Source organism: Apodemus sylvaticus, chromosome 1 (genome assembly GCF_947179515.1).
Source record: "Apodemus sylvaticus chromosome 1, mApoSyl1.1, whole genome shotgun sequence".
Classification (NCBI taxonomy): Eukaryota; Metazoa; Chordata; class Mammalia; order Rodentia; family Muridae; genus Apodemus; species Apodemus sylvaticus.
The window spans coordinates 51,140,694-51,159,609 of NC_067472.1; the positions used below are offsets into that span (position 1 = coordinate 51,140,694).

At 40.1% G+C, this 18,916-nt stretch overlaps 2 protein-coding genes across 3 annotated transcripts in view; both read left to right on the forward strand.

The window, feature by feature from the left end:
* Window positions 1-18,916, forward strand: part of Dtx4 (deltex E3 ubiquitin ligase 4) — an 852,074-nt gene that overhangs the window by 437,651 nt on the left and 395,507 nt on the right. The window lies entirely within an intron of this gene.
* Window positions 10,143-11,087, forward strand: LOC127689798 (olfactory receptor 4D6). The gene has a single exon (XM_052189386.1). It carries the CDS (start codon window positions 10,143-10,145, stop codon window positions 11,085-11,087), a length of 945 nt encoding a protein of 314 aa, XP_052045346.1.

An 18,916-nucleotide genomic window follows, 5' to 3' on the forward strand; every position in this document is an offset into this window, starting at 1 on the left:
TGACCCTAAAGAAGATTCCTAGTAATGGGGGGATACAGCATCTGAAACAGCCATCTTCTGTAATCCAGAAAGGCTTACAGTGGTGGAACTAAGACACCAACCCAGCCATAAAACCTTCTATCTACAATCTGTCCTGCCTGCAAGATGTGTTGGGGCAATGGTGGTGCAGAACATTCCACAGTGGCCAAGCAATGACTGATATAACTAGTGACCTACACCAGGAAAGGGAGTCCATGCTAGATACTGCTTTAATAGCCAGGAAATGATTCTTAATATTATTCTGCTATACTCATAGATCAGTGCCTAGCCCAACTGTCATCAGAGAAGCTTCAACCAGCAATTGTCGGATGGGAATGGATGCAGAGACTCATGGCCAAGTATTTGGTGGAGCGTGGGGAACCTCTCTGAAGAACAAGAGGAAAGATTGTAGGAGCCAGAGGGGTTGAGAATACCAGGAGAACATAGCCCACAGAATCACCTAAACAGGGATCATAGGAGCTCACAGAACCTGCATGGGTCTGAGCTAGGTGCTTTTATGTGACTCCTAACAGCAGGAGTTGGGGGGAATCTCTGACTCTTTTGCCTCCTACTGGGCTGCTTCATCCAGCCTCGGTACAAGAATATATGCCTAGTCTTATTGTATATTGCTATGCTGTGTACAGCTAATATCCCTAGAAGGCCAGCTTGTTCCTGAAGGGAAATGGGAAAGAAGTGGATGCAGGATTTGTGAGGGAGGGGGGAAGGAGGGCTTCGGGCAGGGGAGTGGTTGAGAGGAGGGGGAGTGTTGAGAGGAGCCGTGGTAGGGATATATTGTATCAGAGTGAGAGAAAAATGAAATAAGAAAAAGAAAATGAGGCCCTTGCCATCAGATGTGTCTCTGTTCTTCATACTCACTTGCCTGTTGCATTCAGCAATCAAGGACAAGGGTGAAAGGAATTTCTTTATAAAAGCAACTTTCAGCTGGGCATGGTAGCCCTCTCATTCAATCCCTGCACTCAAGAAGCAGGAGCAGGCAGACCTCTGTGAGATGGTGCTAGCCTAATCTACATAAGGAGTTCCAAGCCAGTCAGGACTACATAGTGAGATGCTATATCAAATATATATATATATATATATATATATATATATATATATATATATATATATGATTTTTATAATCATTGTGGCAACTATTTGTTATTAGGCAGTATACACCAAACACAAAAGTTATTTAATCAAATATTTGTTAGAATGTTTTGATTATATCGCACTGTATGTAGGGTACAAAATGAAGAAACAATATTTCAGCAAGAAACCAAACACTCAGCATCACACCAGAAATTAAAGCAGAATTCAGGTATACAAACAGATCTGGAAATTCCTACTGCCAGGTGGCAGAATTGAAGAGATCTCTCATGCATAGGTTAAATGAATTATAAGAACAAAATATCTATTCTATTAAACAAGGTCTTCTTGTAAACAGTAGCCTTTCTGGCTACTAAGACATTCTCTAAGCAAATACTTAGGGGCATTTTCCTTTGCTATGGTTTCTCACCACCTCAGCTGTACAAAAACCTAACAAACCTGAGTCTGATTCCTCAATAGTTTTCTACTGTTACTCATTTATCTCCAAGTCTGTCATCTGGTAAGTCAGAATTGCCTGATTTTAACCACGTTATTCCTTCAGCAGTCTGACACTAAGAATGAAGTCCACTACAGCTTAATGTCTGACTTGATCACCATAACCATATCTACTCTCTTCTCTCTGAAGAGATCACTCCAAAATCTCTTTTCCTCCCCTATCTGGTTAATACATGCAGCTACATGAGGGGTATTGAATATTTTTCATCATCTGGGAGCCATAGAGAACAGCTTTCATATCCATAAAACTTAACTTCTCTTTGGAAGGAAAGACATTTAAAATAGATGTGTCCATCAGCACTATTTCTATTAGGAAGATCCACTCTGGTTTCATTGTCTCTAGACACTTCCAACACAATCCCTTTGCCAGCTTGGCTACTGAGGGCCCCATGGAGCCATGTGCCTCCCACATGACTCCTGACTGCACACCCAGCTTCCCATGACCCGCCATCCCCAAGCTGACCAGAGCTTACTGAAGGTAAGATATCTAGACTCAGAGAACCACACCAGAAGGCTGGCAATAGGAGGCCAGCAGGCAATTTGCCAACTTTTAGATAGTGTTCATTCACAGAGTGCCAGACAAGTTCTCCAAAAGAAAAGGACTCAACCTTTTAACAGTTTACTTCTCTCCTGAACATTGTACAGTCCAAGGCACTGACTTATTAGTAAGGGCAGGTTTAGTAGGAACAAAGCAAAGATTTGAAGTGATTTTATTGTTCAAATAAGAGAAATTTTACTCCACATTGGAGAAAGCATAATAATTGCATTGGAGGAGAGACAGCTGTCTCAGGTTTCCTAAATTCCCAAAACCTACTCCCATCCAAGACCTGATAATGATGATGTATATGGCAAGTCATATACAGTCATTATTGATATCCAAAACCTGCTACTTGTATGCTAATTAAAACTAAATAAAAAAATTAAAGTGTCAGTATAGGTAAAAGAACTTGCTACACATGCCTGATGATCTGAGTTCCATCTCTGGGACCCACCATGGAAGGAGAGTACCAGCTCCCCAAAGTTTCCTCTGATCTCTACATATACACTATGGCATACACAAGTGCACATGTACACATATAATAATAATGATGATTAAAAGTTTAGTCTAAAGAAATCAAAGCATCAGCTGAATTCCTGATAGTATTCCAGGGAGGACAAGGCTTTTATCTGCCCCTATGACTGCTTCTGACAGGTTAACCCACCCAGCAAGAGTGCTGTACTTACTATTGATGTACCTCCAGGTGACTTTAAAAGGATGGCATTCTTTCTACAAGGAGACAGAGGCCACTGAAACAGAAGAACAATGAGGATGCTGAATTATCCTTGTCAATTTTCTCTAAATTCCACACTCCCATAAGCTGTACCAACCTTCCTAGGACACACTGAGTGAAGGAAGATTTTAAATCAAAGGTGCCTTTCAGTGCAGCCCCTCCCCCACCTTCTAGGAGAGATGGGGACAGAGTTCCACACACACTGAGCTATCTAGGCTTTTTCCACCATCAATCACCAAATCCTGAACTACAGCACCCTTCATGGCTCCAAGGGCCCCCAGGCCAGGAGGAACACACAAGGGGCAATCAGATTGCCAGGAATCCTCATACCTTAGCTTAGGGCTCTGTAATGATATTCCTAGCCAATGCCTGGATTCTTCAGGACTGTTTAGAAACCAAGATAACTAAACATTTTAGAAAATAATTTAATAATTATCATACATTTTTGTTATCAGATGTAACACAAAGAGAGAGAGAGAGAGAGACAGAGAGAGAGAGAGAGAGAGAGAGAGAGAGAGAGAGAGAGAGAGAGAGAGAGAGAGAAAGACTGGTCTTTGCTTGTCTTCACTTCTTAGAAGATGCCAAAGATCTTCTTGAGGTATTCCGGCTGAGTCATCTTCCGATGACTCATGCTGATTCGGCAGAGTCTTGCTCTTTCTCTTGGATCATGCCACCACTGCTGTTTGGTGTTTGGTGTTTGCTATTGAACTAGACTGCTGGTATTCTAACAGCAAAGAGTGGAATCACCCCAAGGAGCTACTTCTAAAAAGTCCACAATACCCTTTTCCTCTTAACCTTCTTTTTCCCCTACTTCTTTCTGGTTGGTGGGTTAAAAGGGAGTTTGAAATGTTTAAGTAGCCTAAATAAAGTAGGTTTTGAAAAAAAATCTAAGCTTACAAATCTCTGTGCCACTTTCCCTATCCTTTGATCCACCAGTTAGAACCACATGTGATGTAATCTGTGTCTGATTTCACCCAATGAACCCCATGAATGTAGAGGTCACATTGTTTTTATCTGATACCCAGAGGTACCAAGTACATACTGAGATTGATCATTATCACTGACCTTTTAAATTAAATCAATGATATGATCAAGTATCATATGGCAGTATGATATCTGTCATACGGTTAAGGCATATTATTGATGAAATGTCTGCAAATGGGTGTGAATGACTTTACACAAAGATCAATGCTGGTCTAGCCAAGAGAAATGGCTTGTTGGATTTTTCAGGTTTTGAATATACTTACATCACATCTTCATTGTCCTCTCATTGTGGAGGTAGGGTGGGGACAAAGAGACAGAGGGAGCAAACACACATGTGTGTTGCTTAGTAACACTTTTAATAACTCCCATTGCTTCTGCAAGTGCTTGCCTTCGCCATTGAAAATTACATGTGCTACAAATAGCTGACACAAATCCCTATGCTGACTATTATATTAGACTTCTAATTTGGTGTTTGAGGGAACACTGTAGGCAGTGCATGTGTTCAGGTGAAGAAGGGCAAAGCCTTGACAATGGATAAAGTGGCACGTTTGTCTTTCTAACACAAAGGTAGGTGAGAGCATCCTAAAGACTTAATAAAATTTATGATTTTGGTAGTGTTCAACCTTTAGTCTCGGAAAAGTTAAACACATATTAGTAATTTGAATATATCTCATTTTGAACTAAAAGTTAGAAACTCTTAGCTACATGTAGCAACACACATCTATGATTCTAGCACTGGGGAGGCCAGCCTTGTCTACATAGAGAGCTTTGTGGCAGCCAGAGCTACATAGTGAGATCGTGTCTCAAAAACTACATATATGTACATATACATACATATACATATATATGTAAAAGATAAGATTTACAGCATAAAACACTGTACTTCTGAATATACATTTGAATTAAAAGGTCATTTTCTTTTTGTCAAATTCTATTGAGTTTTTATGTCAAACTCTACTATGAACATCTACTGAATATCTGTGATGTATAGGATATTAACCCCTATCTAAAAAGAAGATTAAATAAATGCTAGCTGCGAGCAGAAAGAGAAACTTGAGTCATAGTGATACCAGTGTTGTAATGACATTGGTGACCTACATTTGCATAGCAATTTGAAGTCATGGTGAACACTCACAGGCAGAAAGACACCTGGGGACTCTCACAGTAATGCAAATGAATAGAAGATGTAGAATAAGGTCTTAAATGGAGTTAAGGAGAACTGTCACTTATTGGGGACCTACTGCACATTACACACTCACATCCATCAGCTCATACATCTGTTCCAAAAGAATTATTGAACAACTGGTGTATACTAGGTAGAGGCTACTGGTTCAATAGAGATGAAATAAAGTCTTTGATCCAGGAATTTTGCATTTTAAGGGAAAGCAGAAATACATATAGAAGATACTGGACGGCTATAAGCAAAGCCCACTGTGAGGAAAACAGGCTTCTCATTTCATGGAATAGTACTCCAAAATTCAAAATGACCATGTTGCTCAGGGTTAGAGAGTCAAGATGGAAACTACTTAAACCTAGCTGCAATATTTGTGTCCTTTAGGCAAGCTGCCTCTAGGGCTGATTCATCAGGTAGCCCTGAAGGGATCATGTAAAATGCCCATCACTCAACTCTGACCTGTTCTTGAGCCTGAGTCTAGAAACTTCTAGTGATTGGCCACAAAGCACAGATAAAATGCTAGTACTTCAAAGAGATGCAAACTGTCAACAGCTTTGATCTAAGTTTGGAAAGAACAGAACGGGCAGGTCCCAAGCTCTTCACTGAGCCAGTGCCTCTAGGAGCCTTAAGAAGAAACTGAAAGGAAACTGGAGCTGACTCCCGCACCCAGCCCGTTCTTCACTATGTTGTATTTCTTACAACTTTGCAGAAAAAGAAAAGAGCATATACAATATCAGAGTTCAACTCATTAGAGAAAGTATTTCATTTCAAATGGTGAGTGTAAGTTACTTATTTTAAAATCAAAAGCTATTTTAATTTTTAGCTCTTTATTTTTAACAAGACATAAGGTGATATACATTTAAAGTAAAGTCGCTTGAATGTCACTGTGTTGGGGGCTAAGACAGAAGGTCAGCCACAGCCTGGGCAACCTAATGAGACCCTATCTCCAAAAAAAAAAAAAAAAAGTAAAAAGTTAATCACTGAATTAGTTCATTAATTTCTCAAAATTGTCTAAATTAAATGACTCACAGATAATGGCCACAACTATGAAGATCTTCCTTCTCTCAGACTTTTAGACATGTAGGGGTTCTTTCCCTAAAAATTATATCAGCTAATATATTGATAGTTTCAACACATTACTAAAAGGAGCTCTTGCCACAATTCTGCACTGGCAGCAAGAAAGTTTGTAAATTTTAAACTGTACGTTATATACCGATTATTGGGCCAACTTTTTACACCAAGACATTGGCCTCAGTTCTTCTTTCTTTGGCTGTGCACTGCCTTGTGATGTCCTCCTTAGACCTGATGACTCTAAGCATTTGGTTTATTCATTCTTTAACCTGAATTCCCAGAGCAGAATTATATATTACTAACATTTACATACTTTTGAAAATAGCATTCCTCCAAATTTTGTCCCTAGTACTCATCACCTTTGAAGATATTTCTTTCCCCACATTCACATCTAAATAATAGGCCTTTTCAACATTGGCCAAAATTCTCCATGAAAAAAACTATATCGGGCTGCAGTTTTAATTTGCATTTCTTTCATTAGTAGTATGATTAACCATCTTTTCATATGTGAACTGATCAATATCTCTGTGTGACTTATGATCCATTTTTTTAAAGTTTCTACCTGTGTCACATTGATTTATAAGTTTTTCAGCAGAGATACTAAGAATAGACCAGGTATGGTGGTATACATCTTTAATCTCAGCACTTAGGAGACAGGGCAGTCAGATCTCTAAAAGCTTGAGGCCATTTTGCTTACATAGTGAGTTTCAAGCCAGTGAGACCTTGTCTCACAAACAACAACAAAGATTAATTTTTTGGGGGGGGGAGGGTGCAAATAGTTTCCCATTTTTCATTTATATTTAATTATTAATATTTTGTTTTCTATAATATTTTTAAAATCATAGGTATTACATACTGTCACTTAGCCAAACCTAATCTTTAATGTAAATTTTCATGTACTTAAAAATATTTTTATTATGTATTTATTTATTTACTTATTTTATGTGTATTAATGTTTTGGCTGCATATATGTTTATGCATAACTTGTGTGCCTTGGTGCCCCTGGTGCCTGTGGAGGCATTCGATCCTCTGACAATTGAGTGAAAAATGGTTGGAAGCCAATCTGTGGGTTCTGAGAATCAAATCCAGGTCCTGTGAAAGAGCAGCCAGTGCTTTTAACCACTGAGCCATCGCACCAACCCATCTCAAAATTATTTTTAAAACCTTCACTCCAATGTTATGCTAATGTTTTCACTGCTTTAACATTTGTTATCTATGGCTTTCTTTTTCTGTGAAAAAAATATGTGTGTAATCTATTTCAGTGTTTAGTATCCCTACGTAAAAAGAAGTCAAACATTCAAATATATTTAGAACTAGGTTCAGTCAAAACTAGAAAATTAACATATCATGTAATTTTGATTTTGTCTTAAAGAAATTATAGATGCATGCAAAAACACCATTTATCAACTGTTCCACACTGCATTATTTGAAAATATTAATTAAAGCCCAGTGGCCAGCTTAAGGGAGGGACTTGAGACTTATCTGGCTGCCTCAGCCACCCCGCTGCTGTGTTTTCAGAAAGCCTGACTTCCAGTGACATCCACCACTGGCATTCCAATCTCCCTTTCTCAGCTCCAATCTCCCGAGACTGCCTTCTCACCTGGCTGATGCCTTGTTCCTCTCAGCCTTTCATAACAAATGAGAGTCCTACCCTGTCTGATTTACACTGTACCAGTGAAAGTCTCCATCTTAATCAACAATACGTTGTCCATCAATCTTCAGAGGACCTCAACAGATTTTGTAGCAACAGTAACAAGAAACATGTAATAAAATAAAATGTAAAAAAAGAAAAGAAAAAGGAAGTATGACGTGGCCGCATATTTTGTAACTAGAATAAGTAATGAAGCCATACATATATTTTGAAAAGCAAAAGAGAGATATGTGATTAGTTACAGAGTCCCGATTTCTCTAAGATGAATACTACTTAAGTGTTCTCCCTCCTACACAAAAGCAGTTCCCCTGGAGGGTCAGCAGTGTTGTGGGGTAGATACTCTTCCTTGCAGATGCCTTTGAGAGAAGTAAAGTGTCAAGTGGATGTTATCACCTGTGTGGCTCCCTGCTGTTGCTAATAGTGAGGACATAAACGAATCACTGCAGAGTATCAGCCACAGAGAAGATGCTGATACACTGAAGATGCTGACATCCCTTCAAGTTGTGCACCTTAAGCATATATCAATGGAAGACTGTAGAAGTGTTTTAACTAAAAAATCCATAAACTAAAATCTAAAAATAACAATTTTCTTTTCTGTAGAAATGAATTTTTAACAACAGGAACATCAGGGATCTAAGCTGCCTACCTGATTTCTATTTAAGTTTTATGTGTATCCTAATTTCTCAGATAAAGACATTATAATTCACCCAATTCTGAAGTGATCTTGAAAAAAAAGCAATTTATTGTTCATAAAATCCTCTAGTATGCTTTTATTTTGAGTTAAAAATGTTTTATTATTTTTTAACTTTATCTTCATCTTTATTTTACTGTCTTTTTTTTTTTAACAGTTGATTCAACTGCTTCAAATGCCAACTGTGTACCTTGACTCCTGAAGTGGAATTTGGTCATCTGAGATGTTTGAATTATTTTAGAATTTTCTGAGATACAATTTTCTTATGAAATGCAGATAGTCTTATTGAAGATGGTTTTATTCTCTAGTGGCTTATTTCTGATTTGGAAACAAAAGCTATGTGTTTTTCTATCATATAGAAATAATACAAAGTCTCTAGAATATACATCAAAGAATCTGGCTAAATTTCTCTTTTACTAATTCATAGTCTCATTCTGGTCAAATTAACAACTTTCTCTTTTTATTCCTGTAGTGAGGAGCGCTGGACTGAGCCACCTCTGGTCTTCTGTGACGCTCTAATGATTACTTCTTCTGACCATTGACTGATCACTAAACAGCCCTGAACATCCACTGCTGGTCCTCAGTCTTCCAAGGACACTGTGACTCCACCACGGTGAGATGAAGGTTCCCAGTTTGCTAAAGAACATTATTTATACAAGCCTGACTCTTCCTCCCTGTAAGTCGGGAGATAAGAGTTCAATAGTCAGGCTGCTTAACTAATAGCTTACACTTTATCTACCCATCAGGACTCTGACAATCTAAAATAATTCTCAGATTTCTATCTGGAAGAGTGGAACTGTAGTCACAAAACCTCTGGAGACTGTTAAGGGGGTAGAGAATTAGAGAAAGAACATTTGAGCTCAACTCAAGATACAGTAAGGATGGGTGGGTGTTGGGAGAGGATCAGTGGAAATTAAAGAAAATACTAAAAGGGGACATGAGACCAGGATGAATCTCACTAAGCTGGCCAAAAGGAACTCTTGCTACAAATAGGCCAAGCACTCAGAAACAAGGATTTTAGTATTAGAGATGAAAAAGGAAGACTTTGACACCAAGATTAGGGGGGAATCTCACTAAACAGACTTAGCAGGTTGTTTGTTGAAACTGGTCTCTAGAAGAAAGCACAGGGGGAATGCTCAGAGGAGCTTAACCAAAATCGATCAAGGAGAATTATTTGAATTTGAGTCCTTGGCTTGCCATTTACTGACAGCAATTGTGTAAATGTAACCAAGTCATGCACTGCTCTAAGCTTCAAAGAAAATCATAGCCAGTCTGCAGACCACGTAGACTTTAAGGTGAAGATCAAGATGAAATTGCAGGCTTCTGAAAGTCATTGATGAAATATTCAGAAAAGCCTCTATGTAAAGAAGCTATTCCTACAAGACAGAGAACAAATCATAGGTAAATGACCACATCATGTGAATCTCTCCCTACCCAGCATCCAGGCTAAAACTATGATAGTTCTCCCTACAAATCAGAGATCATCTGTATAAGGAATTTCTAAACCAAAAATTGAAGACTTGGGTTGAGTTTTCCTACATAGTCATCACCAGTTGAGTACTTTAGAAAGCCTAGTCACACAGTGATGTATATAACAAATGTCACTTCAGCATTATGCTACCATCCCCCTCCCTTAACCTATCTCCTCCCAGGTAGATGTGACAGAAGCCTATCCCAGCCATGGGCCAGATAAACCACACCAATGTGAAGGAATTCGTCTTCCTGGCACTTACTCGCTTCCGAGAACTGGAGTTCTTTTTGTTCTCAGTCTTCTTTCTTGTGTATGTAACAACTGTGCTGGGAAACACCCTCATCGTAGTTACCATCACCTCAGAGTCCCGCCTCCACACTCCTATGTACTTCCTCTTGAGGAACAAATCCATTCTAGATATTGTTTTTTCATCTATCACAGTCCCCAAGTTCCTGGTGGATCTTTTATCAGAAAGGAAGACCATCTCCTACAATGGTTGCTTGACACAAATCTTTTTCTTCCACTTTGCTGGTGGGGCAGACATTTTCTTCCTCTCTGTGATGGCCTATGACAGGTACCTTGCAATTGCTAAACCCCTGCACTATGTAACCATTATGAGGAGAGAAGTATGGATGGCCTTGGTGGTGGCCTCCTGGGTGGGTGGTGGTTTACATTCAATTGTCCAGATAATTCTAATGCTTCCACTCCCCTTCTGTGGCCCCAACACGTTGGATGCCTTTTACTGTGATGTACCCCAGGTGGTGAAGCTGGCCTGCACTGATACCTTTGCCCTTGAACTTCTCATGATCTCCAACAATGGGCTGGTAACCCTGCTGTGGTTCTTCCTGCTCCTAGGCTCCTATACCATCATTCTGGTTATGCTCAGATCCCATTCTGGGGAGGGACGGAACAAGGCTCTCTCCACCTGCACCTCTCACATCATGGTGGTGACTCTCCACTTTGTGCCCTGTGTTTACATCTATTGCCGGCCCTTCACTACCCTGCCCATGGACACAGCCATATCTATCAATAACACGGTCATTACACCCATGCTAAATCCCATGATCTACACTCTCAGGAATCAAGAGATGAAGTCAGCCATGAAGAGACTACAGAGAAGGCTGGGGCCTTCTGAGAGCAACAAGCTTGGGTGAACCATCTGATGAAGTCCAGAAGACTAAGGCTGACTCAGTTCTCTGCATCTGCTACTCTAGGAATAAGAGAAAGCTGGCTCTATATATCTTCTGTGATATAGATGTCACCATATGCCTTCTATGATACAAACATGCAAATCCATAGAGAGAATATGGAAATAAAATGAAGAGATGAGACCAGACAATCTGTACAACCTGACTTGTGTGCAGGGGGAAAGTCTGTGCAAAAGAATTGAAATCAATCCCATAAGTACTACTCTGCTGTGATCTGTTGCTCTCCTGCCAACCCTTCCCTTGCTTTAATCACCACCTCTGATTCAGAACAGCACTACTGTCCACAATCTTATCAGAGAAGGAAGTATGGCCAGTGTCATGAAGATGGTAGTTATAAAAGTCAGCATGGCTGCCAATGTGAATCAAGCATTCAATGTTCCCTGTTAGCTATCCTTGAATCCCTAAATATGCATACACACATTGATCAATTATATTTTTAATTTTTAATTATTTTATTTATTTACATTCCAAATGCTGCCCCTTTTCCTGGTACCCCCTGCCAGAATTCTTCCTCCATCTTCCTCCCCTTTGCCTCTGAGAGGATGCTCCTTCACTCACTCACCTCTTTCCACCTAATCCCCTTAGCACACACACACACACACACACACACACCTAACAACATTCCCCTTCCTTGGGGCATCAAGTCTCTACAGAATTAGGTACATACTCTTCCACTGAGGCCAGACAATGCAGTCCTCTGCTACATATGTGCCAGGGGCCACAAACAAGTCCATGCATGCTCTTTGGTTGGTGGCTTAGTCTCTGAATATTGATCAATTTTTAAAAATGATTTTGCATGAATGCAGTGTTATAAAATTATTTATCAATTAGTGAAAAGAGAAGGGATGATTTAAATTGGGTTAAATTGTGTGTGTGTGTGTGTGTGTGTGTTAACACGCGCGCATGCGCGCGCGAGCGCACATGTGTTAAAAAAAAAATCTGGTGGCCCTGTGCCTTATAATCCCAACACCCTGGAGGCAGAGGCAGATGAAGTTGTCAGTTCAAGGCCAGCCTGGTCTACAGCGCTAGTTCCAGGACAGTCAGGACTATACAGAGAAACTTTGTCTCAAAAAACAAAAGCCTCTATCTAATCCAGTTATTTCCTATCCTTCATTCCACTCAACTGATTTGTCCACTAAAATTACCTTGGAGTTACACAGGCAATTTGTGGACATACCTGTAACAAATCTATGATGTCACTGCATTCCAACTACAACATTCCTTTTCCCTCATATGTTTTTTCTGTTTTTCCAAAGAGCTGTGTGGGGCAAGGGGTCAAAGAACAACTTCTGGGGTCAATCCTCAGAGCCATCAACCTTATTCACTAAAACATGCCTCTCACTAACTTGAAGCTCACCCTATTCTGCTAGATCAGTGGCTGCTAGATCTGTGAGCTACTGGGATCTTCTGGTCTCTGGGGTTACAGCCTGCACCCCACCTCACATGGATTCTGAAGATCAAACTTAAGTCCTCATACTTGGGAGGCAAATATCTTACTGAGTGAGCCATCTTGCCAGCCCCTTCCAGGACTTTTAAAAGTGAAATAGAAGTGTGGATTTTGTCTGATTATTAGTAGACTATCCAAGACAGTTCATCACAGTTCAAAATGAAAACAAACAATAAAACAGCTAAGAAGTATCTTCTAGCACAAAGGCATATTTTAATAAAAATATCAATAAAAAGAAACATGCTGTATGTAAAGTCAGTGTACCCGTTGGTTTTTTATGTCAAGTTGACACAAGCTGGAGTTATCACAAAGAAAGGAGTCTCAGCTGAGGAAGTGCCTCCATGAGATCCAGCTGTAAAGCATTTTTCTCAAATTAGTGATCAAGGGGGGGGAGGGCTCATTGTGGGTGGCACCATCCCTGGGCTGGTAGTCTTGGATTCCATAAAATGCAAGCTGAGCAAGGCAAAGGAGGCAAGCCAGTAATATCTCTCCATAGCCTCTGCATCAACACCTGCTTCCTGCCCTGTGTGAGTTCCAGTCCTGACTTCCTTTGGTGAGAACAGCAATGTGGAAGTGGAAGTTGAATAAACCCTTTCCTCCCCAACTTGCTTCGTGGTCATGATGTTTGTGCAGGAATAGAAACCCTGACTAAGACAGTCATTTACAAATAACATTTAATTTTTTTTTTTAGAATTCACCCCTACACCAAAGGAAGGATTTCAGCTGTGGACATGTAAAGACAATCTTCCTCCCTCTGTGCTTGCTTCAAATTCCACCCTCTGTCTTCTTTAGTCATTCAAAATCAAGGGGGTGGGGTAAGAAATCTCAAGGGGGAGGGCTCATTGTGGAAATAAAAGCACATTGAACAACTTTTCTTACAAAGTACCAAATTGATATAATGCATAAGATTTAGTCAAGAAGGTTCTAGTAGATAATGCCCATCTGTGGTCCTTCCTGACTCTCATAAGACAGAGCAACTTGCAGCCAAGACTTAAAGTCACAGGACAATGATTCTTAGCCTTTCTCTTTTGTTTCCAGTTTTCATACATATCTGTGTGTGTGTGTGTGTGTGTGTGTGCGCGCTCATGTATACATCAGAGTCCTATGTGTACGTATATATATAGAGAGAGATGTGTGTGTGTGTGTGTGTATGTGTACAGGACTTTCATAAAATCACATATATACATTATCCTTTCTTCCCTCCCACTCCTACAAATTCCTTCTTCCCAAGAATAGTTCCTCCTACTTTCATGCCTTCTCTTTTATAACCGACCAAGTTTGATTAGGGTTGCATATATGAGTATAGGTGGAGTCACTTATTTGAGCAAGACAAACTTACTAGCAGCAACAACACCAAGAATGTGATTTCCCCATACCCCAGTAACAATATTCACAGGCCCTATCTTGAACAGGTCTTATGCAGGTTGACCATAATGTTGTGAGTTCATGGTGTGACAGCTGAGTCATGTCCAGGAGACAGCATTTTGCAGCACTCTTTCCATTGTCCAGTTCTTACATTCCTTCTGTGGCCTTCTCTTTAGTGGTCCCTGAGCATTGAAGTGGGTGATTTATAAGTCTTGTTTAAGCCTGAGCCCTCAACAATCTCAGGACTCTGACTCATCCTTGAAACTTTCTTAAATTCCTTTCCCTTCATGAATTTTGTTAAATATTTTTCCTGATGGCCTCCACAAAGAAATTTCCCACAAAGTATACATTGTGTATCTTCTTATATACCAATATTCATTGAAGAGAAACGTGATTAAAATGGCTAGAATGATTTTTCCCTGTGCACACACACAAATAAATTGTACCTTTGTCCTCATAAGAAATGAGTGATCCTATGACATTGGATTCTAAAAGACAAATCTTTCTCAAAAAGTCAAAGAACAGAAGAATGCATAGGTTTGTGCCTTCCACAGTCTTTAAAGAATTTGAAAAACAGCTGTCCTGATTAGCTTTAACTTTCAACTTGAAAAAGCTTAGAAATGTTGGGAAGTCAATCTCAATTGAAAAACTGCTTAAAACAAATTGTCCTGTGTACATGTCTATTGGAGAGTGTCTTGATTGCTACCTGATATAACAGAGTCCATCCCATTGTGGGCATAACCACTCCCTAGGCAGGATGTCCTAAAGTCTATAAAAAAGCTATCTGAAGATAAGCCTGCCACCTATCAAATAAAATATTCCATGGGCTACTGCTACACTTCTTTGGCTATGAGTACATTCCTTTATGAGGTACTGCTATATGGAATAGCAAGTTGGCCTACTATCAAAGTTCTCAATGATGGACAGTGACCTGGAACCATTAGCTGAATAAACCCTTTCCTCCATTAAGTTGCTTTTGCTTAGGATGTTTTATAACAGAAAGAAAGATGAAACTAGGACAGCCATATGGAAACTTACTACTTCATGAGCCAATTAAAATATGTTAGTTTAAAAAAGGGAGATGGGAAATATCATTCATGACTAGATAATAGTGCTTCTGGAAGCTATGAGTTATAAAAATATTCAGTGCCAGGTGGCATACCTCCTTAGAATCTGTTTCTCAGAGAGCCACTGCCCACCCCACCTCCACCCCAGAAAACAGTACAGATTTATCATTCTTCATCATGGTCTACTAGATGATAAGATTCTACTGCTAAAGGCATAAAACACTTTTGTTGCAAGATAATAGAGAAATCAGACAGGAATAGAGCTGTGAAGTTCTCCACACTCTCTAGTTTTCACATTGTCAAAAGGTGGTGCATCAACAGACTTACTCAACTTTGAACTCTATGACATATGATACTAACAACCAGGAAAGATGACCCTACTGGTGCACTAGCAACATGACTGTTGTGGTGAATAACCAACTATTCTCAGAAAGCCACTGCCCCGCGCCCCCCCCAAAAAAGAACAGTGCAGGCTGGGCGGTGGTGGCACACACCTTTAGTCCCAGCACTTGGAAGGCAGAGGCAGGCGGATTTCTGAATTCAAGGCCAGCCTGGTCTACAGAGAGAGTTCCAGGACATCCAGGGCTACACAGAGAAACCCCGTCTTGAAAAAAAGGGGAAAAAAACAGTGCAGATTTATCATTCTTTCTAATAGTCTGCTCCACATGAAAAAAATCAGGCCTGGTGTTGTAAACCTTGTCAAAAACCCAGGGCTTGATGGGGCTAGAGTGCCATAATCCTGTTAACATTGAAACTGCCTTCTAAATATTTTTATTTATACACATAAACAAATACTACAGCCAGATATAGAGAAGCTTCTTTTTGTCATGAGTTGAACTAAGTGCAGAGACTTATGGCTGTTCAAGCTACTGAGAATAAGTGATGGGTGAGTGCTCCACCCCAGACAGAACATTCATACTACCTTCCCTCTCAAAAGCTCACAGGACATCATGGAAGAAAGAAGGACAACATAAACACCAGAGGATCTGGAGAAAGGATATGAAATACTATCCTCTTGGCATGACATAGCCATTCCAATCGTGACCCTATAGCAGATACAGCTGTCTGCTCTGGGCCTGCACAAGACTGAGCCTGTAATCAAATGGCCATATATTTAGGAGGGGCTCATGGGACCTGACCCATCCCTTCTGAACTGTTGGCTAGTAATGGGTTCTAGAAAAGGGGCAGTCATTGTCTTCAGTTGCATACCCAACTGAAGAGCAAACCAGCCGTGAGCAAACCAGCTTCTACTGGATAATTGCACACTCATGGTTACACAGAAAACTATGGTTAAACTCAGTGGGCCACAAGGGACTAGTAGGAAGAAAGGGCAGTTGACAAGATGGAGGGAGACTAGAGGTGGTGAGTGTAAGAGTAATCAGAATGCATGTGTGAAATTATCACAGAACAAACAATAAAAAATTATTTGGAGAATAAAATTGTGGATACTTTTACATGGGTCCACATGTGTGATTTGCAAGAAAGACTTAGAAAGTCTCTAATAACTCCCACTGGGGCCATGGTACTCTGAATAATGTCCATTCTATTTCAATACTCACATGCAAATTCCCTTTGCTAATTTTCTTATTAAGTTTAGGGTTCATAAAACAGTGCCCATGGCAAGTTTGGGTTAGGAAGAAAGATAGGAAGGGAAGTCACAAAGATGTGACTCCCAAGATCTGCCCTTCCAAGGTGAAGGCTAAAGAGATGACACTGAAGCCAGCCATGGCAAATCTTCATAAGGCCTTTGCCTGTAAACACAGTGCATCTCTCCATCATCTTCACTGAGGTCTTAAAGGTATTCATTCACAGTTGGGCACTGGAGAATTTAGGTAAGGACACTGAACTGTCAGAGTGTGATGTACCATAAGTTGTACAGAATAACAATTGTGAATAATGGGAGTAAGGTGCTGCAGAAATAACTAGTCAGGCATGCCTTCGGGAGAAGGAGCAACAGACTTGGGTTCAGCATAGAAACAAAGAAGGAGGGTTTGCTAGGAAAACAATTAATTGGGGAAAAAGGCATGCTTTGTTCCAGTTTACGACTTAGGATGATCCATGGGGATCATGAAACCTTTCTCTACAAAATAATTGCCTCCTTTTAAAACCCCAGAATTCTCTTTTAAAACTGAGGCCATTTCAGAGGCAAATTTATATGCATACTTTGTCAATGGCTGACTGAGTCTCCTTGACTTAATCCATAGACAGCAATATTCCAAAGCACACAGATCCAGCAACCAAGACCTTGTTCCACTTGACCAGTTCCCACAAATCCCTTCAAACAAAAAGAACACGTCTGCTCAAAGAGAGAGAAGCATTTTACATTTTGCCAATGTCTTTGTATGCAGTCCTTCCTTGTTAGGTAAAGAGGATGATGTGTTCTAAAGAAAGGAAAGATCCAAGTTAATTGATAGCCTGTTGCCTGCTGGAGACTTTACGAACATTACCATATTTATTCTTTGCACAGCTTCATGAAGTACATGTTATGACTTCCCAGCTTTACAAAGAAACTGGAGGAAAGGATTCATTCCAGGTAAGAGCAAGGAGGAGAAAGAAAGAGAATGTGAAACCAGTTTCATCCTGTTCTTAAGTCCTTGACTTTTTCCTGTAATTAATACAAGCAAGAAGCCCAGGAAAACATGGTTTTCTCAAGGCCAGAGAATACTTTCTAGTCTGCATGAGGGAAAAACACCTTTATCTTTCATCTTTGCTACCAAGACAGAAAGATGAGTAAAACAGTTTCTTAGTGACTGGGCCTGCAGGTTAGTGGTAGAGTACTTGACTTGAGTGCTTGAAGATTTAGGTTCAATTACTGCAGAGATAAGACAGGTAGACACATGTTATTTATCTACATAATTTTTCAAGGTCATTGCTTTCCAAAGCTTGCCCAGGCATGCTTCTTACCTGAGCACTGGCCAGGAATTATATCTGTATGATGGTAGCAGGTAATTATGTCAAATTCAGATGCTAGGTGTAAATATATCTCTCCTCTCTTAGTACATGTTTATCCTTTTGTCACCATTGTAGGCCTCCTCAGACATTGTTGAGGAATTGAAAGTCAAGGCTGACTTCACAACTCACTTTCTAGGTGAATTTCTGCATATCAAGGAATACTATCTTTCTATACTTTATTTTTAAGCTAGAACAGTCCTGACTGATCTGCTCAGTCCCAACTGACCCGGAAAAAATACAACGAAGTAAAATTTCTTGCAATCATAATATAAAAAAATAGGCATGCTGTCAAGGAATAATGTGGTAACTGTCGTTATGTCCACCTGTAGTAGAGAAAATGCCAGAAATTATAAAGCCCAACTTGAACAGACATTATTTGATATTTCTTCACTGGAAGGGCAAAGAAGAAAATTTACCTTACCAACTGTCAACATCACTCCAGTGATATTAGATTTGGGGGAGGAAAAGGAACAGGGGTTTGAGAAAAAGTAAGAGTTGGTCTTCAGACAAGAGATCTACTCATACTGTAGCAGAGCAGTGTGGTAGAGGACTGAGGGAACAGCTTCAGTCCTGCCAGACGAAGCAAGGTGTCTGATCTTAAAGGTTTCTTTTTCAAGATTTTGTTTTATCTTTTTAGCTCTGTGTATGTGTGGAGGCAGTCTGTGCTCACATGAGTGCAGATGTTTAGAGAGTCCAGAAGAGGACATCAGACCTCTGGAGCTGTTGTTACTGGGAGTTGTGAGCTGTCTGGCCTAGATACTAGAAATTAAACTTGGGTCCTCTGCAATGCAGCAAGTGCTCTTAATCTCTGAGTCATCTCTCCAAATCCTGACTGTGGTGGTTTCAATATGCTTTGCCCAGGCACTGGATCTCTTAGAAGGTGTGGCCTTGTTGGAGGAAACCTGTCACTGTGGGGGTGGGCTTTAAGTCCCTCCTCCTGGCAG

What these genes read in the sequence shown, in the direction of transcription:
- LOC127689798 (XM_052189386.1), top strand. Translation starts at nt 10,143, where the DNA reads ATGGGCCAGATAAACCACACCAATGTGAAGGAATTCGTCTTCCTGGCA.